At 59.4% G+C, this 23,414-nt stretch overlaps 1 protein-coding gene across 1 annotated transcript in view; it reads right to left on the reverse strand.

The window, feature by feature from the left end:
• Window positions 1–2,814: 2,814 nt before the first annotated feature.
• Window positions 2,815–23,414, reverse strand: part of SRRM3 (serine/arginine repetitive matrix 3) — a 33,374-nt gene continuing 12,774 nt past the window's right edge. Inside the window, exons 3-14 of the mRNA XM_027126107.1 lie at window positions 20,047–20,175; window positions 19,871–19,951; window positions 19,359–19,388; window positions 18,841–18,903; window positions 18,676–18,711; window positions 16,770–16,820; window positions 16,088–16,192; window positions 15,562–15,739; window positions 5,710–6,080; window positions 4,961–5,185; window positions 4,743–4,880; window positions 2,815–3,151 (exon numbers count right to left, since the gene is read on the reverse strand). Coding sequence (XP_026981908.1) covers window positions 2,938–3,151; window positions 4,743–4,880; window positions 4,961–5,185; window positions 5,710–6,080; window positions 15,562–15,739; window positions 16,088–16,192; window positions 16,770–16,820; window positions 18,676–18,711; window positions 18,841–18,903; window positions 19,359–19,388; window positions 19,871–19,951; window positions 20,047–20,175 — 1,621 coding nt within the window. The 3' untranslated portion in view covers window positions 2,815–2,937. The remainder of the gene's footprint in view (window positions 3,152–4,742; window positions 4,881–4,960; window positions 5,186–5,709; window positions 6,081–15,561; window positions 15,740–16,087; window positions 16,193–16,769; window positions 16,821–18,675; window positions 18,712–18,840; window positions 18,904–19,358; window positions 19,389–19,870; window positions 19,952–20,046; window positions 20,176–23,414) is intronic.

Raw genomic sequence — 23,414 nt, forward strand, 5'->3', positions numbered from 1 at the left:
AGGCGGTCCAGCTGGGCAGTGAGGGACTGGAAGGGGGGAAGGGGAAGGGGCAGCTTTGGGCTTGTGTGAGACAGGCTGGACTTCCATGCCCACCTTGGGGTGTGTTTCATGCCCCCATCCCCTCCAAGAGGCGGCGTCTCCAGAGCAGGGCCAAGCCTGCTTTCCCTGGAGCCCCAACCCCTACCCAGCTGGTTTTTTTTTTTTTTTGGCCGTGCCACATGGCATGCAGGATCTTAGTTCCCCGACCAGGGATCGAACCCGTGCCACCTGCATCGGAAGCGTGAAGTCTTAACCACTGGACCGCCAGGGAACTCCCAGCCTGAGGCCTAGTTTTGCTGAACCTGTGTAAAGCATTAAAGAGATCACTGACACTTCTTTGACCAGCTTCCTCAGATCAGAAACAGAGCCACTGGCCAAAGGCCTCCTCAGGTGCCCCTTCCGGTCTGAGGGAATAGAAAGTAGAGAGAGGTCATGTGCTGACACAGCCCTAGCCTTCAGAGCACGGCACCCCCGCTCTGCAGCCCAGAACAGACCAAGGACATCTCCTGTGTCGTGGCACGCACAGCCCAGAGCCGTGGCCACGTCCACTGCCCTCTCAGTAGAGGTGGGTCAGGGTTCTTGACCTGTGGAGCCCTAAAGGATTGCAGAGTGCCTGTGAGGTCTGAAGTTGCCTGCAGATGGTGGGCGTGTGCACATTATTTCGAGGAAAGGGTTCCCAACTTCCATCAGATTCCCAAAGAGCAGCTGATTCAAAGCAAGGTTAACATCTACCACTAAAAGAAAAGGAGAAGGAAGATGAGGAGAGGAGGAAGAGGAGAGTGTGTGCATTTGTTTAGGTCTCTATAAAAGAAAGAAATCCAGGGCTTCCCTGGTGGCGCAGTGGTTGAGAGTCCGCCTGTCCATGCAGGGGACATGGGTTCGTGCCCCGGTCCGGGAAGATCCCACGTGCCGCGGAGCAGCTGGGCCCGTGAGCCATGGCTGCTGAGCCTGCGCGTCCGGAGTCTGTGCTCCGCAATGGGAGAGGCCACAACAGTGAGAGGCCCGCATACCGCAAAAAAAAAAAAAAAAAAAGAAAGGAAGAAATACAGTGTGAATAGCTATTAAAAAGTAAAAACCACGCCAAGCTCTCCCTTTCCAATCCCCATCCCAGCACCCATCCGGGGCTGGACACATGGTGTTTTCTTTTAAGTGGCCACTTATGACTCGCTCTATGGCAGGCCCTGTGCCGGGCACTCTTAGGACAGCATCCCCTTTCAGCTTCCTCACAGTCCCGCGTGGAGCCTGGATTCACAGCCGGCGTTGCTCTGCGCTGTGTTCCAGCGGTTCTGAACACTCCACCGCTATGGAGGGTCCTGCACGTGGGCCCGTCCTATCCCCTGTTCACTGCTGAAGCAAGGCCGGGTGTCTGGGCGTCGGGTGGAATGGGGGTATTCAAAGCCCACAGGGCCTCCCGGCTAGGGAGAAGGCCTTTCTGGGTCCCTGTTTTTCTCCCCACCAAGCTGCAGGCTCCACAGACTCACGCGTGGAGACACGAGGTGGACGTGCTGGGTCCTGGTCCCTTGGAGTCTGAGTCCCTCTCATTTCTCAGAGGCAAGGACCCCAGGACCCTCTGCCTTCCCCACACTCCCCAGGTACCCAAATCCACAGAGGCCTGGTCTCACCACCTGCCATCCGGGCACCAAGTGTTTTATTAGAGTCCAATTTTTATCCGCACCGCGGAGAAGGAGGGGGAAACAGAGAGGGGGAACCCGGACCAGACCCCAGACCCCTCCCCCCACCGGAGCCCAGGGCATCTGCCCTGTTGGGCCAAGGAAGACTTCGTGAGATCCCTGAGGGCCCCAGGAGGAGGGGGCTGGGAGCAGCAGTAGAGGGCTGGGGGCCGCTGCTTCCCCGTCCATGCCCCAGGCCAAGGCCCTCCGTCTAGATTCTACCCTTTCTTCGAAGGGGTGTAGCGCCCCTCTCTGGAAGAGGAGGAGGAAGTGCTCCCTTTGGCTCCCTGCTCCCTTGGGCAGCCCCAAAGGGCACGTCACCCTAGGCCTGCTGCCATCCGGCCCAGGTCCCAGCCACTGGGCACACCGGGGCTCCCCGAGGCCGCTCAGTCAGCCGACTGCATTGCTCTTCCCCTCACAGGCTCCTCCTCCGTCTACCGCTTCTCCCTTCCACCTCCTGACCCGAACCCCTTTTGATCTCAGGGTCAGATGCAGCTGTGGTCTGTATATCCCACCTCTCGTCATGCAGAAGGCCTGGCTGGTGTGGCCTTGGCCCAGGGCACGGGGCGAGGGCTGGAGGAGAGAGCCTGGGCTGGAGAGGTGCGACCAAGGGTGAGCTCCCTGGACCCTCAGGCTGGGGCTTAGGGGCCCACCCAGTCTGGGCACTCCTGGGCCAGGGGAGGCATCTGGGGAGGCTCTGGGGCCAGCCTCCAGCCCTCAGCCAGGGTCCTCCTGCAGCTGGCTCGAAGGAAGTGGTTCCTCAGCCTGGATGGTGGTGCACCAAGGTCAGGCCATTCTTCTTCTTGTCTAACTTAGCTCCGCTTGCTGTCCCCTCTCCGTGTCTGCCCAGGGGTAGAGAGGAGCTGAGGGTCCTATGGAGTGGCAGGGGAGGCTCCCAGGTCTGGCACTGTCAAAGGTGTCCCTGGGTCCACTGAGCTGAGGTCCCCAGCCTGGCGAGCTGGCCTCAAGCAGGAAGTGGGGCAGGGTGGTCCCTGTGTTCGAAACGGCTCTTGTTCCCTGGCCGTGGTGGGCGAGCGGGAGGTGAGGGCGGGGGCCCCCTAGAAGCAGCAGAATCCAGATCCTGTTTGTCTTCAGGGCCCCCGCCCTCAAGGTCTTCCCTGGACCCGGGACCTCCTTGTAGCAGTGGGGTGCAGGCCCCCTGCAGCTCCTGGGTCCTGACCCCTCGCCTCTCCCTGTGCCAGGGGGCACGAAACTGGGTCTGCTGGGCTCAGAAGCCCCCGCTCTCTGAGCTGCTCCGGCTGTGGTAGCTGGGACTGGGGGTCCTGGAAGGGCTGCGAGTGCGGCTGCGGGTCCGACTGCGGCTGCTGTAGCTTCCATGGCTGTGGCCAGGGCTGGGGCTCCGGCTTGAGTAGTCGCTGCTCAGGCAGCTGGAGGAGGACGAGGGGCTGGGCCGGTAGTAGGGGATGGGACGCTTTCGGGCACTGCCGGGAGGGAAGAGCTGATTACAGGCCAGCCAAGGCCCTGATCTGTGCCAGTCCTGGGCCCTCACTCAGGCCCTGAGCCCCTCCCCAGCAGTGGCCAGGGCTTCCCTGCCTCAGTTTCCCCTGAGCCTTGACCTTGGAATTCTCCCCACCTCCACCCCTGCCCCAGCAAGACTGGACATGCAGTGGTCCAATTTCATGTTGATCACTTTGTTTTTCCTCACTTGTCTGCAGGGAAAGGGGACCAAGTCTCTGCTTGACCGGAGTAGGTGCTCAATAAAAATCTGTTGAATAAATGCAACTTTTAAGCCAAGCTAAGCAGTGGCTTCTGTGCACGGGAGGGTTTGTGAATATGGCCCATTCCTGCTTCTTTGTTCCCCACAGGACAGAGGATATTGGTTCTCAGGTCACTCAGAGGGCACCAAAGGAGCCCCCTGGCCACTGCTGCCCATGCCCAAGGCCCTGGCCCAGGCCTGCCGGCCCCCACTCCTTACTCAGCTACCTCCCGCTGGCCCAGAGTTAGTTTGAAGCCAGGAGACTGTGACCCAGAGAAAAGAAAACAGAGTTAAGGGGGCGACAGTGCCCCATTGCGTGGGGTTAATTCTGAGGAAGAAAACAGGTGTCTGTTAGTGGGAGGAGGAGGCAGCCTGGGAGGGGCTGAAGGGGGTGCCAGGTGGAAGGTGTGGAGGCTGTCTTAGGACCCCCTGCTTATGGGGGTATCTGGCAGGGGGGGTGTCCCAAGCCTGGCAGCCTGGCCTCTAGCTCTGATGTGAGAACTGAGGCCCGGAGAGGCACGCTGATCTCCCATGGCTGCCCAGCAAGGCCAGGGCAGAGCTGGGCTCAGAATTTTGCCTGTGGCCCTCTACCCCATGTCGGGGATCTAGGGCTGCAGGGTGATTTCCACAAATGCAGACCATCATCTCACCTGGAGACCCAGGCCCAGACCCTCCAGTCCCGGCAGACTGTGTGGGCAAAGTGGGAGGGACCGGTTCCCCTCACAGCTGCCCCAGAGACCAGACTGCCGGTGCCCCCTCCTCCAAATTCCCCAGGGGACTGGGAAGTGAGCAGAGAGCTTAGTGAGGAAAGGAGAGGCAGACAGACAGCCGAACAGAGCCAGTCAGCTCACATGGGCATCTCCCCTGCAGCCTGTGGAGAGGGGGTCCACCCGGCCCCCAGGCTGGCCACAGGCCACTCAGCAGGCTGGACCTTGAGATGAAGGAGAAAAGGACACATCATTGCCAGGAGATGAATGTGGGGAGGGAAGGAGGAGGGAGGGGCTCCAAGAGGGATGGCTGGAATCTTCCAGAGCTGAACTGCTTGCCTGCTGCTGTACCCAGACCCCAGAACCGAGCCCCTCCCCTCCATGGCCCTCAGGACGCTTCCCTTCTGGAGGCCTCCCTCCCCGCAAGTGAGCCTGCACCTCTGCCTCTCGGGTCCCAACCCCTCCCCAGCACCTCAGTCCTAGCCTGAGCGCCCTCTTCCCTCTCCCAACCCTCACCTTCTCTCTTTCGGCGCCCTCCCCTCCCCGCACCAGGTGCGGTTGGTCGAGGACCCCCAGGGTCCCCGTGGCCCGGCCCCGGCCCCTCCGTACCTGGTGATGCGCCGCGGCTCCATGAAGCTGGGTGAGTCCCGGCGCCGCTTGCGGATGGGCGAGTAGCTGCGGGAGCGGCGCCGGGCGCGGGCGGCCTCGGCCTCGGCGTGCCTCGCGCGGCCCTCGCCGTCCTTGTCCCTGCGGGGCCCGGCCCGAGATGAGCGACGCGGCCCAGCAGCCCCGGCCGGTCCCGCCGCCACCCCTGGGCCCGCACTTACCGGCCCACGGTTTTCTTGGGCGACGGCGAGCGGCTGGGGCTGCGGGTCCTCTTCTCCGCGGAGCGCGAGCGGGATTTGGAGGGCGAGCGGCTGGAGCTCCACGAGCGAGGGTGCGGGCCCGGGCTGCGCGACGAGCTCTTCCCCTCCGGGCCGCCGTGCCTGCCGTGCGCACCCGGGGACGGGGAGGTGCTGGCGGGCCGGGCGCGCGGGGGCCGCTCCTTGGCCCTGGAGGAGGGGCACGGCGACAGAGGGGGCTCAGCTGGGAGACAGTGGGCCCCGGGCAGGGGAGGAGCGGGCGGAGGGGGGCCCGGTGACAGGGAAGGGGGCTCACTTAGGGAGAGAGTGAGTGGAAGCCCTGGGGGGGAAAGGACTCAGGAGAGGAAGGGGTTCTATGGGGTTAGTGCGGACGAAGCGGTTGTTGTGTTGGCGGTCGGGGAGAGGTTCCCGGAGGAGAGAAGGGGGCTCTGGTGGGGGGAGAGGAATCAGTGAGGAAGAAGCTGTTCCGTGCTGTCGAGAAAGAGTGATCATGGGGGTGGGGGGCGAGTACGGGAGGAGGGTGCTCTGTTGTGGGAGGAGGATCTGGATCTTAGCGCGGGGGCGGCTGGACAGGTCCGCTGCGGGGAGAGGGGTCAGTGGTGGGGCGCTCAGTGCGCGGGGAGGGGGTATGACCGGGGAGGGGAGAGGGCTCGGTGGGGCGAGGGGGCGGGGAGGGGAGCCCGGTGCGGGTCCCAGGGGCCGAGCCCGCTCACCGTTTCCCGTGCCCGCCGTGACCTCGCTCGGAGCCGGGCTCGGGCCCGGGGCCGGGGGCGTCGCCGCCCGAGTCGCTGCTGGAGCGGGCCCTGCTGAGCGAGCGCGACGAGCCCCGGGGCGGCGCGGGCCGGGAGCGCCGGCGGCCCCTGCGGCGGGGCGCGGACGCCGAGGACCGGGAGCGCCGCCGCCTCCGCCTCCGCCGCCGCCTCCGCCGCCGCCGCCGCCTGGCCGCCCCGCCGGCCGCGCGGCCTCCTCTGCCCTGCGACGACGGCGCCGAGCGCGGGCTCGGGCTCTCCTTCCCCCGCGCGGGCGGCGTGGCTACGCCGGCCTCCGCCTGGTCGCGGGCCCTGGGCGAGGGCGAGCTGGGCTTCTGACGGGGAGAGAGGCAGAGAGGGCACGTAGGGGGTGGAGAGGGGACGGAGAGGGCGACAGAAGCGGGCAGAGACGGAGAGAGAGAGGAGACGGAGAATCCAGAGCGGGAGAGGCAGAGGCAGAGCCGAGAGGAAAGAGACGGGGAGAGGTTAGAGAAGCAGAGAGACAGAGCGGAGACAGGAAAGGAGGAGAGACAGAGAGAGAGGACAGATCCAGAGAAGGAGCAAGAGGCCGAGGGGGAGAGAGCGGGCGGGCGGGGTGGGGGGAGAGAAGGAGAGGGGGCTTTCACCGGGCCCAGGCCGGGGGCTGCCAGTCCCGGAGCATCGCACACACGGTTCCCCGCGCCTGCCCTGCCTCTGCCTCTCCTGAGTGTCCACCTTCTGGCCTCAACAGTGCAGCTCATGCAAGGTTCTCGGCATGCAAAACACAAGAGGGACGGAGCGGTGGGGGTGGGGGTGGGCTGTCAGGGAGGGGGAATCCAGGACGGGCACGGGGGCTGGCATTGCCCCCCCCTCGACGGGACGGAGGATCCCGGCAGAGAGAAGAGAGAGGGCGGGCACCGGGAGGCCGGGCCAGGGCCAGCCCACCAGGCCAGGCCGCCCAGCGCTTGGGGGGTGGGTGAGGGGATGGAGGGGGCACACGGCACACAGATGGGGGTGGGGGCGAGGCGGGACAACTGAACTCAAAACTGAACCGAAGAAAGGGAGGAAAAACGAAATAAAAAACAAAATCCACAAATGTCATTAGATACCGAAATCAAAAACAATGTCTGAACTCCTGGGGAACTGACATTTTTCTGTTAACATTTTTTCTTTCTTTGTTTTCCGGCCCTGCAGAGATCTGTGGAGCTGTCAGTAGCACCCGACTGTCTTTCTGTTTCTCTCTTTTCTTTTTCTTTCTTTTTCTTTTTTTTTTTTCTTTTAAGTTCTGATTGTTTAAGTCCCTCTTGGTTAACGTCCACTTACCAATAAAGGGGCACTTCCTCCTTTAGTAGGTAAGGTGTGTAAGAGAAGGGAAAAGCGTGGTAGCGTAAGTTCATCATTAGATTCACAAAAATGCAAGAGACATAGAGAGAGAGAGAGAAAAACGCAACCACCCCATTCTAGGCCAAGAGGAGGCCGTGCCGCCTCTGGAGGAAGGGTTAGCAGCGCCCAGCTCCTCGGGCCTGAGCAGGTACCTCTTGGGTGACCACTGGATAGAGATGTCGAATGTTTTTCCAAAAGTGGAGTCAGGACACAAGCATCGGGCTACAGAAAACCAGAAAGGGCACCTGGTACCATCAAAAGGGCCCTGGCTGGGAAGCAGGGGTCTGAGAGCCTGCCACAATCTCACTGAGTGACCCTGGCCAAGTCACTTCCCTAGTCTGGGCCTTAGTTTCCCCATCCACAAAATGAGACGGTCAGGCTTTGCTTCGGGATGTCCCTTCCAGAGCAAATATTCCAGGATTCCCTGACCACCCTCTCCATCCCCCACCCTCCACAGAACTGACCCTTCCTCCTGTCCTTAGGCTTCCATCCAGTAACAGTTGATTGCACTTGTCTGTCTGTAAGTCTGTTCCCCATCCCTCCCCAGCCCCCAATCACCAGCACCAACTTGACTTGGAGCACCTCCAGGGCCAATGTGGTGTTGGGTTCAGCTTTGTAACCTCAGTTTTTATCACAGAACTTGGCATCTAGTAGGGCCTCAGTGCGGTCTGCTGAGGAAGAAATGCCCTCGCAAGGGACAGGGCCAAACCAGGGAGTCTTAGGAAAGGGGCAGGGTCTGGGTCAAGCTCTTTTGGAGGAGAGAGCAAAACCAGCTGCCACGCCTCAGGGCACCTTGCTGCCAGGGACAGGAAGGGGCGTGGCTTCCTTGGCATGGCCCTGGGTGCTTCCTGGAGGGGGTGGGGGTGTGGCGTTAAGACCTCTCTGTGCTAAGCCTGAATCCCTAGACGAAGAAGTCAGCTCCCTCTGGGGCAGGGCACAGCTAGCTCATGATTGGTGGCCACAGCAGCCAATGAACACCAGCCATAGCAGGGAGAGCAGCTGTCCAGAGCCAAATGGGCCATGAAGAACTGGGAGAGCCCTCTGTTTAGGGCAGGGGCAGACATAGGCAGGCAGAATGGATATCACTGGGTACCAAGGTGTCCCTTGAGCACTCTGACCTTCCTGATCACCAGCTCACCTCTGCTAGGAGAGACGGACGCTGGGCTGTTCCGCCACGGCCCCTCTGAAATGGCAGTCCATTCTCAGTAGACCAGGAGACACCTGTCTTCCCTAACACATAACCCCCTCCACCCCAGCAGGTGGCCAGTGCCTCACAGCGCCCAAGCCCCCAGAACTAGGTTCTGTCATCCAGCATCCTTTTCCCTCCAGAGGAGGCAAATGAGAAAGAAACCTCCAGGATCCTAGGCACTGAGACCCAAGCCCCCGGGCCAGACGCCCTGTGCTGAGCCGGATGCTTCCTGCCTAGCATGTCTTGAAGTCCAAGCTCTTCCCTACTTCCCTCTCATCTCCTTCAAGCCAAATGGCTGTTAGAGCCTCAGATGATAGTAATTGGCAAAGTGGAACACCCTGGGATTAGCTCTGATATGAGTTTGCTGTGAAACCTTAAGGAAGTGACCAACTCTGGGAACCTCAGTTTCCCCATTGGTAAAGTGGGGGATAGCTGGGTCTCTGCTAGGTGGGCCTGTATAGGGGCTGAGAGGTTCTTTTCAGAGGACAACTCTTACTCATGGTCCCCTTACAGATGAACAGGGTCAGAGCAGGGCAGGAAGGCCTGGGGCCCCATGGGTATCTCCCAAGTGCCAGGATGGAGGAGGGTGGGAGGAAGGCTATGTTGGGTAGGGTGGCAGATAGCACCTCCCTGGGGAGACTTCTAGAGCCCATCTCACCCTTATCCACCCATGCCTCCAGAAGCCCTGGAGAAAGAGTCGCCGTGATCCTGCCAGAGGGTGAGCCTCTTCCCCAGCTTGGGTCTCATTCTTCCCAGGAATTGAGGGAGATCCGAGTCCAGACACCACGGAACTTCATGGACGGACAGGACTGTGGTGGCCAGGGACCTCCAAACATCCCCAGAAGCCTGCTCTCTGTGACTCTTGTCCCTCTTGCCTCTTTCCCCTGGCTAATGCCTATCGCCCCCCAACCCTAGCAAGAGGTCACCACCTCCAGGAAGCCTCTCCTGATCCTCACCCTGAGTCGGGTGCTCTCTGCTATGATCCCACAGACCCTTGTTCCTTCCCTTAGTATGGACTCTGCCAGGCTGTGCCAGGGCTGGGGCTACCGTGGCCAGCGGGAGCTCCCCATCCACGGTTCAGCTCTTCCCTCTCATCGTTCTGAGTGATCTTCATCAGTCCTCCAGCCTGACAGGTGGGGGCTGTGAACCCAGGCCTGCCTGCTTCTCCCCTGGCATGGACACCAAGATGGGGTCCGGTACGGAGGAGTGCCAGCATGTGCTGGCCTAGTGTGTGCATGTATGAATGAATGAGTGAGTGCGTGAATGGAGGACCTCGCCTGCCTCTGAGCCCTGCTCCCAGGAGCCCCTCTGCTCCTTGGTACCACCTGCTACCTGACATCTTTTGCTTCTGTAAGACATTTTTGAGGGGAAAGGTAAGAGTAGCAAGGGACAGGGTGCTTGCCCAGTCCTGGTGTCCTTAAGGACAAGAACAAGTGAGCATTGGAACGGCCCCCCTCTAGCTCAGCATCTGAAAATCCTATTTCGGGGGCCCTGGTCACATCAGGTACTCCTCGAAGGCAAGGCCTCCACTCCCGCAGCAGGCTGGGACGGAGTCTCCTCCGTCAGACCAGCGGCACTTTCTCCCTCCCTGAACGATGTCCTTGTCTGCCCTCCAGCACCACCCAGGGATGAGGGATGCTCTGGTGGGTGAGCTCCCTGGGACCTGCCCCTGGGGCCAGCATAGGGGGAGGAGAGGATGAATAGCCAGGCTTCTTCTTTTCAAAGCTGAGGATGGAGGCCCACCGAGGCCTCACGAGGGTTGGGGTGTCAAACTTCTGCAGCGGCTCCCAGGTGGGACAGGGAACAGTTTAAAGGGCAAGGACGGGGAGATGGGGCCCCTGAGGACCTACTCCTCATGTATACCCTCAGTGTGGCTGGATGAGCACCGGGCTGGGGGTCACAAGTCTCAGGATCCAGGCCTGGTTCTCCATCAACATCCTGAGGGCCCCTGGCCCCTACTGACTGTCCCTTCCGGATCATCTGCACTGAGGGACCACATTTAGCCCACATTTGGAAGATGGAAGGAGGCTGGGGGACTGAGGGAGCCCCTGACTGGGTTGGGTTGTGGTCCAGGCAGGGGGGTGGGAGAGCTGAGCATCCCCTCCATCTCTCAAGTTGCCCCCACAGAGACTTTGCTAAGTAGGTCATCTACATCCGGTGCCTGTTCCTGGCCAGCTCACATCACCCCTGAAGTCCAACTACCCTTACGCCCAAAAGATGGAGCGGTGAGGTTCAGTCCTGGTGCCAGCTGCTGCACCTGCCACCAGGGCAGGACCGTGGGAGCCCAGCAGGCCCTGGAGCGGGGGACAGAGCTCTTTCCTCAGGCCTGACCTCAGCCAGAACTTCTTCCAAGATCTGGAGGCCAAGAGGCCCAGCACAGGCCCTTTCACCATCACTTATTGCCCAAGGTGGCCCAGGGGACTGGCAGGCGTGAGGGTGAGGGGCTTAGCGGCTACTCCAGACAATAGAAATCAAACTGGCTTCACCGCAGCATACAGCTCAGGAAGGGAACACAAACTCGGAATGCTAAACCACACAGAAATGCATTCGGACAACAAAATGAGAAAGAGAGGGCGTGAGGGAGGCTTGGGGGATGGGGGCGGGGATGGAGAGGAAGAAGAAGGAGAAGGGGAAGGTGGGAAAGGGGGGAAAGAATGAACCAGAAAAGTTGTCAGGAAAAGTCAAGAAAACTAAACGACAAACCAGGAAACACAGCTTTGTAGCTCATTTGGAGAAAATGCAAGTTACAAATGAGTAGTCATTAAAATAAAGAAAGAAAAAGGGAGGGGGAGAAAACCAACCAGAGCGAGATTGAGAGATTGAGAGAGAAAGAAAATCACATTCAAACCAAGCAGAGTGGCGGGGCTTATCTGGAGATGGGAGCGGCGCACAGCGGAGCCGGGATACCTACCTTCTCAGTGGTCAGGGACGGGAATGCAATAATAAAAAAGAAAAGAAGGTCTCCGCATTGGGAATGCAGAATCGGGGTAAGACAGTGTCTCTAAGCTGCGCTCCCCCTCTGAATCAGCACGGGGCAGCCATACGGCTTTCGGTCTAGTCCCCGGAATGGGAGGGGGCTCCTGCCCAGCCATTTCTGTTTGCTTCTTTTTTTTTTTTTTTAAACCCACAGGCTCCAAGAGCCAACCTTTCCTTAACCTTCAAACAACAGAAAACCTCCAGAGGGCATGCAGGAAGCAGCTGATGGAAACAGAACCACAGCATGGGTGAAGGAGGGGCTGGCAGCAGGGGGCGAGAGGCCCAAGTCAGGGGAGAGAGATGGCCAGGAAGAGACAGAGAGACACGGGGAGAGAGACAGACAGACAGCAGAGAAACAAAGAAACAGAGGCAGAAGGAAACAAAGAGAGAGGCAGGAAGACAGAGGGGAAGGTGGACCCAGACAGAAGAGAGAAAAGCTGTTTAAACAAGGGCTATCAGACTGGACAGATGGGGTGAAAGGGAATCACGCATTTAAAAGGGAAGGCAACCGCAGATCGCATTTGGAGGATTGGCTCAGCCTCAAGTCAACTCCCCGCCCCCCCCCCCACCCCGGCTTCAGCATCATTTTAGCAAAATGTATCCTTCCTGTCTTCTGGCTTCATCCTGGAAGAAATGCCAAGATGCCCCTTCCTATCCTGACTGCCCCACCGCAGCCGTGGTCACTGCTCTTTCCTGGGGGTCGGGAGCAGGGAGGCTGGGATGAGGCAGGTCAGGGAGAGTCACGGGCACCTCTTCTTGGGGTCATTCTAGGCTCCCCATTAAGTGATGAGATTTGAGCCCAAGGCAGCCACCAGAGACAGCCCGGGGGCCTTGCTCGGGAACCTCCTCCGCCATCCTCACCAAACAACGAGGATTCCTTCAACACTTCAGATGCCAGGGGCAGGCGCAGCCAGGCAGGTGCAAACCCTGCACAGCCTTTCTGGCCTATGTGCTGGGAGGGCCAAGCTAGCACCAGTCTGTGTTCTTGGGGGTGGGGGGAGGCAAGTGAGACCGGATGGAAGGACTTGTCCCGTGAGGTCATCTTACTCTTCCGTCCCACGTTGTGTGACTTTGAGCCACTCCCTTTCCTCTCTGTGCCTCACTATTTATTTCCCTACGTAGTGTGTGAACTGTGAGGGCGCAGGGCTCCCTGGGTCTCTGAGGCAGCAATTGCGTAGAACCAGGAGAGTTGGGAGCGTGCCCTTGACATCTGGCGGGGTCCTCAGGGGGAACCTAGGAGCTGAGACAACCAGCAGCCACCTCCCGTGTCCTCCTCCCCTTGCTCAGGGCTCCTGGAGTGTGTTTTCTATTGACAACTCTCCCACATCTTGGGATCTACCTCTAAAAAGCTGTGTGACCTTGAGCTTGTCACTTGACCTCTCTGAGCCACAGACAGCAGTAAGCAGCAGAACCCAGAAATCCCTTTGGGGCTCAGCCCTGGCCTGGGATGGGACATCTAAGAGATGTGTTGGGAGCTAGCACCCTGCTGGCCTCAGTCTCAAGCCCAGGATGGACTTTTTCTCTTGCCCGGGAATATCTGGCTTTGAAGCCCTCACCTGAGTTAAACTCTATCAGGTGCCTTCAGCTCCCTCCTCTGGGGCCTCCCAAGGATCTGAGGCCTGGCAGGAAGGGCCTGAGCAGCCATCTTATTCTAGATGGAACTGAGGAAGCTCAGGGCTCTGGGAAGCAACCTGGGTGACCTGGGACAAGTCTCTCCCCTTCCCTGGGTCTCCCAGCTTCTCTCCAAGGTTCCTTATAGACTGAGACACAGAAGCACCATCTGCACCACTTTTGTTAATTTAAAAGCTGAAGCAGTCCCAGCTCATGCCCCGGTGTTGAGGAGAGGGCTGGCTGCTGCCGAAGATTTGGCAGGAGCTCTTGGTGTGGGAGTCGTGTTTTTAAAGTTATCTTCCCTTTTAAATTCTGATTACAAAGGAAAAAATATATAGGGAGACATGTATATGACTAATGTTCACTTGAGATTCAAAAACCATCTCTGCATTAGGAGGAGAAGTTCCCACAGTAACACGCACAAAAGCAAAATTCTAGAACAACATAGAAGATAGAAAAAACAAAAAACAGAGATACTTTGCATTTCTGTACGTTACAAAAGGGAAAAAAGAAAGAAAAGAAAAGAAAGAAAAAAAAGGGAAATACAAACAGAAACAAAATAACAGGAAAAGTTACATAAACTTCCCCACCCTCTTCCCTTCCGGCTAAACAAGAAATGGAATCACAATATTACCACGTTTCAAATGGGAGGCTAAAAAAAAACAAACAAAAACATAGACGGGGTTAAAAAACGGTGAGCTTTTTCTTTTCCCATTTGTTTCTCTCTCTCTTTTTCTTTTTTTAATGGTAGCGTCCAAGAATACCACCCCACCCTCCAGTACTTTTTCCCAAAGACATTTTTGGTTAATGGCCAAGTCTGTGACCCCAGCCCCTATCTCACCTCCCTGGAATGAGAACAAGTCTCATGTTGCTCCTCAGAAAGGATCTGCAGGCCAAGAGGGGATCAGGTGAGGGTGAGAGGCCTGGGATGTTCTGAAGTCCCAGATCTCGTAGGGCCCAAAGGGTAGGGAGAGGATTTGGGGAGCATGTTTTGTGAGAAGAGTAACAAAGTGCTGTCTTCTAGAAAACTCCCAGGGCGATGCCAAATTTGGTCCCATTTTTGGGGAGGGAGACAAGATGGCTGCCGAGGCTTCCTCCCTGAGGCCAGAAGCTAGGCCGCCTTCCCTGGCTGCTCTCTCCTGCGGGACGGCCCTGATCGAGAGAACCTGCATTTCTGTGCCTCTCAGAGGATGTGAAGTTCCCACGAGAAGGTGTTTGGGGTACTGTGCTCTTCCAGCTCTGTGCCCATGGGGTTGGGGTCGGGGGCGATGTCTTCTAGCTTTGCCCAGATTGGGCATCATCTCTGTGGCGTGTGGCACCAGTCCCTGTCCGGGCCGCCCTCAGCTACCTCTGTGAGCCCTCTCCCACTCCTAAGACAGGTCCAGGGATATGGGAGGGATCCTCCCCATGTGGCCCAACGAGGTCCCTTGGAGCTCAGGTGCCTGGCACCCTGTCCAGGTGGGGCAGTCTCAAGACAGGTAATGTCGTTAAACAAAAATTGATCTTGAGACTCAGAGCTTTTTGTCAGCTGCCCTTGACTTTCCTCCCTGAGGCCTTGAGGGTAAGGGTGTTTGAGAAAAGAAAGGGAGTGAAAGGAAACAGCCAGAAATCAAAATGAAACTGACCAACACGTACATGTTTGCTGCTGAGACCTGAGGTCTGGGGAGGGGCAGACTCCCCCCTTCCTGCTGAGGCTCCTGGGGCAGCCTGGAGATCTGGGGGGGGAACCTGCAGGCCTGCTCACCCCCATTCCCCTGTGCCCACTTGCCCATCCAGTGCCCCTGCCAGCACTGCAGTCCCCTCTCCCTGAGGGGACTCTACCCTAGACTCTAAGACTGACAAAAGGGGATGTGGGCCTCCCCCGCCCCCACCTCCAGGACCTGGGAGAGCCTCCCACCCTGGCCCAGCTCATCTACCTGGGAAAGGCTCCGCCAGCTCCTAAGGTCACCACACCTGCCTGTGGGTCTCCAGGAGTTTATTCGCCTCCTGGGGGGTGGGGGTGTGTGGGGACAGTATCTCTGAGGGAGCAGTGAGTATGCTGGGAGATGCCTTAGGAAGGATGGGCCATGGGAAGTGGAGCCCACAGGTTTGAGACACCTGTCCAAGTGTGGGCAGTGCCCGGGAAGGGACAGACTTGAGAAATGCAGCTCTGTGGCAGCAAGGGGACTGAGATGGGGGAGGGATCTGGGAGAGGGGTTATGAGGGTTTTGAGGGAGGGCGGGCTTTCCATGGGGGTAAAGGACTTTGTGGGGAGAGGGAGGCTCAGGGCCCAAGTGATGCCCCAGGGAGGTCCTGACTCTTGAATCCTGTTCCCGATTGCGACTCCTACCAATGTCCATGCTCCCTCCCACCCCAATATGCCTGGCCGAAGGGAGGCAGGAGGCCTTGTTTCCTTTCCAGCTCTTTACCCAACAGGCTGAGCGCCCCTGTGGTCAACCTTCTCTGGCCTTCAGTTTGCCAAGGTCAAGGGTGCAGGAGCCCCTCACCCTGACACCAGCATTCCTGGCCGCTCGGGTGCGGGGAGGGGCGCCTGGGAGGGGGGAGCGGCCGGCCCCGCCCCCGTGACGCACTCACTGGCCCCTGCCCCGCGGCGACCCGGCCCGACCCAGCTCCGCCCCGACCCAGCTCGGCGCAGCCCGCGCGGCGCGGGAACCCTCTGCAAAGCCAAGCGTACGTACATCGAGCGAGCTGTGCGCCGAGCCGGGGCGGCCCCCGTGAGCTCCGCTCCGCTGCCTGCTGCCGCCGTTCTGCTGGGGTGACCCCCATCCGCTGCCGCCGGACGGGGAAGGAGACCGGCTCCCGCTGGACCGCTGGCTGCCCGTCTTCCGCCCGTCGTCTCGGTGCTTGGGACTCAGCCTACACGGGGGGAGCCGGCTTGGGACGCCCCGTGTGCAAGCGGCCGGTGCCAGGCTCGAAAGGTAGCCCTACCCCCACCCCCGTCCCCCCACTGCGCCGGGAAACCCTGGCATGGAGAGAGCAAGGCCCCAGCCCTCACACTGCCTCGGTTTCCATTCAGGGTCTGGGGCGCCCGTGGGCATGGGCAGCAGCTCAGCCCTGGTAAATTTCTACCCACTGCTGAGCTGTTGTCTGTCAGCCCCGCTCCCCAGCCCTGGGGATGGGGGAGTGTTTAAACTGCAGGTCCCCTCCCTCCAGCGGAAAGGGAGCTCAACCACACCTGAGCGTGCCCAGTGGCCCGGGGCCTACCTGCTAGGTGATCTGGAATCACTGTAATGGGAGGACAGTGAGGGACTGTGGGAGCTGCCGCTGCTGTGGTGATGTGACCTCCGGCCTGGGGACTCTGCATGTGGCCTGGGAGAGAAATCAGGCTGTACTCAAGTTCTGCCCCACCTCCCCAGGGGGGATCCCTGTGAAGCCCTGATGGAAGCCTCTGCTGACCTCCCTGCCCGCCGCTGCTGCCCCCATAGTCTCCCCCCCAGCCCCCCAAAATAGTCTCTTACGAAAATAGCCTCATACAAAAATAACACAAACCCTGTCCATGCTGGGCACAGAGTTAGTCCATGTGGTCATTTGTCAGAATTAGGAAAAAGGCATCCTTTTCTGTAGACAGTCCCAGCCCCCCAAGACCCCACTCGCCCCTCAGTTGGTGTTCTTGTGACTGGGATGCAGGGGAGTCACAAGGACTGAACTTGAAAGGACCCTGGCCTGGGAGGCCACAGGTCTGGGTTCCAGCTCTGCCACCGACTCATGGGGGCTCTTGGCTTCCTCTCTGGGTCTGAATTTTTCCTTCTGGGCAGCGGGGACATGAGCTATCTTCGAGGGCCTGATTCTGTGATTCTAGAAGGCCAGGTTTTCTGGTTGCGGGGGTGGGGGGGTGGGGGAGAAGGGGAGTGGGCTGAGGGGCTGGAGACGGGTGGAGGGTACTCACCTCTTCCTTTCTTTGTTCTTTTCTTTTCTTTTGCTCTTGGGGCTTCGAGATCTACAGAAAGCAGAGGCTACTGTGACAGCACAGCCTGAGCCCTGAGCTGGCCGGGGGAGGGCGGGGCCTTCGAGCTCCGGAGCTGGCTGTGTCCAGGTGTGGATCTGAGATGTGTTCTTCTCTTGTACCTGAGACTCCCTGGCTGGCGTGGGCTTGCCCACCCCACCCCACTGCTTTTGCCCCTTTTACTCTGCCAGGCCTTATTCCCTCCTTCTCCTCTAAGTCCTGGCCTGGATCGCCTCCTGCCTGGGCCCCAACTGCTGTTCCCTCTGGCAGTGCTCTGGCCCCAGAAGGAGGGGTGACCTGCCCTTTCCTCTGGCATTGGTCTTGGGACAGGCCCCTCTGATGAGTTGCCATGGTGGGGGTGGCCCCTCCACACCTCATTTGCATCCCCTGTGCCCCAGGTTCCCTCGGATGGGGCTCTCTAGGGTAGGGTCCAGGCCTCCTGCCTCTCTGTCCCCTCAGACTGTGGCCCAGCCTTGGGCCAGCTCACCAGGGGTTCAGGAAAGAAATGCTTTCCCTTGGACATGATGACCTTCCTGCTTTGGGGTTACTCAAACCCCATCTCACCTCATCCAGCTCTCTGGGGCGAGCCCCACAGCCCAGCTCCTTCTGCCTTTGACAAATGGACTGAGAAGTTTCTGATCAGCCTTCTAAGGTCTCACCCCTGTAGGTCTCTCAGCCTCACCCTCCCTGATGCCACCAGATTCCTGCTCAATCCCTCTAGTGCTGAACAGATGCCTCCTTCTGACCAAAAAATGAGGTGATGCTAAGAAACACCAGAATGTGTTTCACACAAGAGCAGAGTTGGGTCGGGGGCAGGCCCAGGAGTCCAGAGGTTTGGGTTCTAGAACTCATGCTGCCTGCTTTGGGCCTCAGTCTCCCCCTCTGGAGCTGGTCTGGCCCTAGCTCACCTCTAGGTCTTTCCCAGGACTGATGGGAGCGGGACAGAGGATCTGTGCAAGCGGTTGGTGACCACTGGGGGGCAGTAGGGGCCCACACTGACCCTGAAGGACCGGAGAGGGCTACAAGGGGGAGAGACGGGAAATTGGAGGGACAGGAGGAGGTGTTTGTTTAGGCTCCTCCCCCACCTCGCAAGTGGCCGTGGGCAAATTCTCACTGCCGGAATGGGACCAGGGACTCTGCCCCTCCCCAGGGCTGCTGGGAGGGGGTCTGGCTCCAACGTCAACAGTGGGGATGTGACTGCCCCACATCGTCCTTTCCTCCATGGCGAGTTTTCTACTACTTTCCACACCCCTACCTCTGCCTGGGTTCCGGCCTTACACCTCCTCTCCCCTCTGCAGTCCATCCTGAACAAGTCACTGTCCTGCTCAGAGCCCCCTGCTGGCTCCCAGCCCCACCTGCGTGGAGGCTTCATAGCCTGGCAGTCAGGCTTGTTGGGGGCTGATACCTGTCCCCCAGAAACTCCACCTGTAGGCATAGCCCGCTCACTCTGTCTCCTATCCACTGAGCCTTCCTAGCTCAAGAACGTCCTTCTGCCTGTCATGCCCTTTCCCTGCAAACCTGGGGTCCTGATGCTTCTGCCTTCCCAACTGGCACCTCCACGGCTGCACCCCTTGCACACTGGACCAGTATACTGTGTTGTCTGGAAATTCTTGAGGCCCCCAAGGTGAGGCTGACTCATGGGCCAAGCAAGGGTTGCAGTTGGCCTTCCTCCTCCGCCCCCCACCCTCCAGTCCCCTGTCTGGCTCTGGGGAGGAGTCCCTGGAGTGGGAAGATGGAGCAGGACAGGACCCTGGCAACACCCCTCCCATCATGGCTTCCTCGGTCCCTGCAGGGGGGCACTGGCCTCTGTCCACATCCTCCTGTCCCGCCTCCAAAGGGCGCCACTCACCTGTGCCGTCTCTTCCTCCGGGACCCAGAATCAGACCTGTAGGGCCATAAAAGGGTTCTCCTGAGCATGCCTGGGGTGGCCTGAGGACGGGATCTGCACAGCATTGGTCATGGCGGGGGTGGGGCAGTGGAAGTGAGGGGAGGCCCCAGGGGAGGCCGAGGGTACCTGTCTCGGCGGTGTTTCTTCACATTCTTCTTCCTCTTGCGCAGGGGTGAGGAGCTCCCACAGCTGCGGACACAGTGGTGGTGGGGGGTCTAGTGAACTGGGGCCCTGGGATGAGGGGCGGTGGAAATGGCTGGGGAACCCCGGGCGCCTGGGGCCTCCAAGCTGGAAAGGGGATTCCAGGGCTTGAAGCCGGCTGCCACTGTACAGAATGAACTGAGGCCCTGAGGGTCCACAAGGTCCCTGAGGGTAGTTGATGGAGCTGCCTGTGTTGTCCCCTCGTCACTTTCCAGCCTCCCGGGCATTGTGAGTGAGGACTGTTTCAAACCCAAAGGTTAGAGGCTCCAATGATGGAATTTCTGGCCTCTGTGGGGAAAAGCTGGCATGTTGGCCCTGTCCAGGGTCCAGGCCCTGAGGTGGCAGGTCTCCAGCCTCTGGGGGATGGCCTTGGACTCTCTCCCACCCACAGACATCCTCTCCAGGCCCAGCCCGTCCATCGCTGACCCGCCTTCATTACTGACCTGCACTCGGAGTCTAGTCTCCTCTTTTTGCTGAGGGCCGGGGGAGAAAGAAGGGGAGACAGACAATTGGGCGGGGTTAGCTGGGGCCCCAGACATTGGCCAGGGTCTCACTTAGCACCGGGGAGAGGCACATAGAGACGGGGAACCACAGCTGACACCAGCCAAACCCCTCCTCCCCTGGCCACTCAAGCTGGTGGTGGAGGCAGGACCCCTGGGGAGGGTGCTGGGGGATGAAGAGCAGGTGGACCGAGGTGGTGGTGGGGGGCTGCCCAGTTCTGGGGCAGGTGAGTGCCACTGGTGGGGGTGGGTACTCAGTGGGGCGAGGGGCCTGGTGAAGGGGAGGGGCTCTTGGGGGGGCAGCTCAGTGAGGGGGAGGGATTCAGTAAGGGCAGAGGGGTTCAGCGAGGGGCGGGGCCCACAATGAGGCGTTGGCGCCTTGCCAGCCGAGGGATGGGCACCTGGGGGCCCCACCGTTCTCCTCCCATCCCACGCTGGCCGGTGGCAGCTCTTACCGGCTTCTCCGGTGGCCGCCTTTCTTTTTCTTCTTCTTCTTGGGAGGGGGCGACGCCGAGCTGCTGGACCAGTGCTTGGTCCTGGGTGAGAAGGGGCGGGGGGTGGGGGTGGGGCAGAGGTGAGGGGGGAGGGGTGGCCCCATCTGCCCCCACCCCCCGCCGCGGCGGGCGCTGACCTGTACCCCCGGTGCCCTCGGTAGCAGGCGGCCGGGCAGTCGCAGTCCACCGGGCCGTCGTCCTCGTCGAACGGCGCGTACTCCAGGTCCGGCTCGGTGCCCTCGATCAGCCGCGGGGTCTCCGCCACGCTGCCGGCGACAGGGACGCTGAGCAGCCGCCTCCGCGGCCCGGCCTTCCGGCGGCCCCTTTCTCCGCGCGGCGCACCGGGGCCTGGCCGGGCGGCAAGGTCCGAATGCGCCGGCACCGACCTTTAGAGGGTCAGGCGGGGATCTGGGGAACCCGACCGGGAGCCTCCCTTACAGGGCCCCAGCCTCAACGATGCCATATTTTGCAAAAGAGAAAAGAGTACGGAGCCCTCCCCCCTCACTTAGCCGTCCTCCTTCTAAGTTCTCACCCTCTGGGAGACCCCTCCTCCTTAGTGAGGCCCCTCCCCTCGCCGAGGCCCCTCCCGACACTGATTCTTTGTCCCTCAGTCTCATTCAATGCGCCCCAGTCCCCCCCACTGAGCCCCCTCTTCCCTCGTTGAGCCCCTTTCACTGATCCCTGCAGCCTTAACCCCAGCGTCCTATTCCAGAGGCCCCATCCCCTCCCCCGCTCCCCTTTTCCCACACTGAGCCCCGCTTTCTCAGAGAGCCCCTTCCCCCTTTCTTAGCTGCCCCCTTTCTGATAACTGTCCGTCCTTAATCCCACGGTCCCTGAGCCCCCTCCCCTGCCGGAGTGCCTCCTTCCAGCCCCTGCTGCATCTCTGAAATATTCATATCCTCTCCTCGCCCTCCTCTCTGCAGCCTCTGGAGGCCTGGCGGCTCTGCTCCCGCTGCCAGGCTGTCATCAATCACTGCCCAGTGGCGGTCGGCACAGGCCTCTGCACTCTGCCGCCCCGATGCTCCCCATCCGTCTTGCCGAGCTCTCCGCTTCACTCAGCGGGGACCGCGTCATCTTGTCCCAGCTACGGGCTTAGGAGCCCCCAGCCATCTTCTGCCACAGGTGTTTGCTCCCTGCGGGCACTTGGAAGAGTGGAGATTTTCCCTAAAGGCCGCTGGGCTTAAGGCAAGAGCAGGAACTTTGAAGCTGCAGATGTGCCCTCATTATGTACTGTCCCTGAGTCGCTGTGTGACCCAGTGCCTGTCATGCCCCCTCTCTGAGCCTCTTCTCCAAGATGAGAACGCTAATTACGTTACAGCGGTGTTGGGACAGTTCACGGAGGTCCCAGATGCTGTGTAACTTTGTTTTTTATTGAACACGCCCGGAAATAACCCTCCAAAGGCCCAGCTCCAGGGTGATGTGCCCCCTCCATCTTCCATTTTTCATTCTGTGCTGGCTTAGACGGTGCCCCTCCCAGATGGAGGCTCAGCCCTGGTCTCACCGGGCTCATCTTTTTCCTGCCCAGAGCGAGGGAGGCCAGGGCTTGGATGGCAGAGCGTTAAGGACGTGACATAAGCTTTGGATTCACACAGACAGGTCTGAATTCAGGCGTGACCATGCTCACCGAGCCTCCAACTCCTTATCTATACGACGAGGAAAAGAATATCCCAGCTTTGAGGAGAGGATTAAGTCAGATTCTGTGAAGCTCCTGACATGAGGCCTGGTCATGCACGCACGGTCACCATTGCTAGGTGGACGGACCTCTGTCACACACTCACACACCAACACTTCCTCTTCCAGGGAGAAAAGTGGTTTTGACACATGAAAGAGAAACAGAGCAAGGAAGGCAGATCACAGCTACAAGGTGAAAGGATTTTCAGGGACAGATCTGCAGCAGAGCACCCGCTAAGCAGCTCTTGGAAGACTGAGTTTTGGATTTGAAAAAAAAGGATGTAACCCATACCTGACAGGGTTGGCTGGCCTTGAGGCTCGTGTCAAGAATGCCATTTGGATTCCAAACGCTATCCTGGCCCTGGCAGCCTAGAAGTCACACAGGTGTGATGGGAGGTGCTTCTGGGGTGCTGGAGGCTCATGTCGTTCCCCTGACCCTGCACAGCCTGCACATCCCTTCATTCAAACCTCTCTGCTCTTCCCCGTGCTCCTCTTCCTGAAGCCAGTGGCCTCCTACTTCCCGTCCCTGAAATCTCCAACTCCTGGGCCTGTCCCAGGGCCCATTGCCCCCACACAGCCCTCAGCCCTACAAACGCCTGACACATAAAACACAGTCTTTAGCAAAACTGAAGGGCGCCACAAACATCGTGTGGGTGAGCCAGTGGGAGGAAGGAGCTTCCGTTTATCCTAACACAAAAATGACGAAGGTTATTTACAAATGAAAACAGCTCAGTTTGGGCCCTGCCTTCTGCAGGACTCCTTCCTCGCCTCCTAATACCCAAGGTGGGTTAGCCACTGAATACAGGCCCTCGCTGAGCCCTCCTCGTTCTGCTGGCTGCACCCCTAGAGACATCTTTCCTTTCTACCTCTGTCCCAGGGACAGAGCTCCCTGCCGTCTGCCCCATCCTCCCTCCCTGGGACCTTATCATTTGACTTCTCTCACTTTCCAGTCCTTTCTGGGAGGTTGACCTCGTCTGCTGGGAGCACCGGAAGACAGGCGTGGGGAGATCCAGGCTCAGGGAGATGCACAAGGTTTCAGAACCTTCTGGTAAGACTTTTCCTGGCAGTTCCAGGGGTATAAATGGGCCTATGCTGAGGCCTCTCTTGCTGGTTTTGTGCAGCTGGTACCCTTATGTCCACTTTGCAGGCTCTCCCAGGGCTAGAACCCTGGGTTCTCCTGTCCTGACCGTCCTGGCTGATAATATCACTAATAAGAATGTTCTCTAATGATTAGATGGCTCTCCACAGTTCAGATCCCACTCAGAACCAGTTCCTGGTTTAGAGACATTTGCACGCCCCCACTTCAGAGATGAGAAAACTGAGGTCCAGAGAGGGAGAGGAACATGTCCTATTTTGTGGGACCTTTGATTAAGAATGTAAGTTCACCTGTGCAATCGGCTTTGAGAATTCATGTGCAAACAGGACGGCCCTCGCCTCTGCTGGCCGGGCTTCCCTGCTGTGGATGTTAGCTCAGCTGTCCCCTCGCTGCTCTGCAGGCACAGTTGTGGGTGTGTGCACTGAATTCTAGGTTTGTTTAGCATTTCCTGCTCTTAAGTTCACGTTTGTTAGTTAGTTTACTCCTCACCACGACGGTGGAATAGGCAGGGGAGGTGTTCCTCCCCTGTGACAGAAGGAACGGAACCCCACAGAGCTGACCAAAGTAAGCCCAGCTGGAGTGCACTGCAGAGGGACCAAGGGCAAATCGAGGTTGAACCCAGCACCGCAGGGAGCACCTGTTGGACAGGCTTCCCAGGAAGGGCTCCGACCTGGGAAGAGACTGCGAGTCACACGCTCTTCCCTCTGAAAAGAGTTTCACTAATTAACTGGTCCTGTT

Source organism: Aethalodelphis obliquidens, unplaced genomic scaffold (assembly GCF_003676395.1).
Source record: "Aethalodelphis obliquidens isolate GAN/ISIS:26980383/991018 unplaced genomic scaffold, ASM367639v1 scaffold30, whole genome shotgun sequence".
In the NCBI taxonomy this organism is placed as follows: domain Eukaryota; kingdom Metazoa; phylum Chordata; class Mammalia; order Artiodactyla; family Delphinidae; genus Aethalodelphis; species Aethalodelphis obliquidens.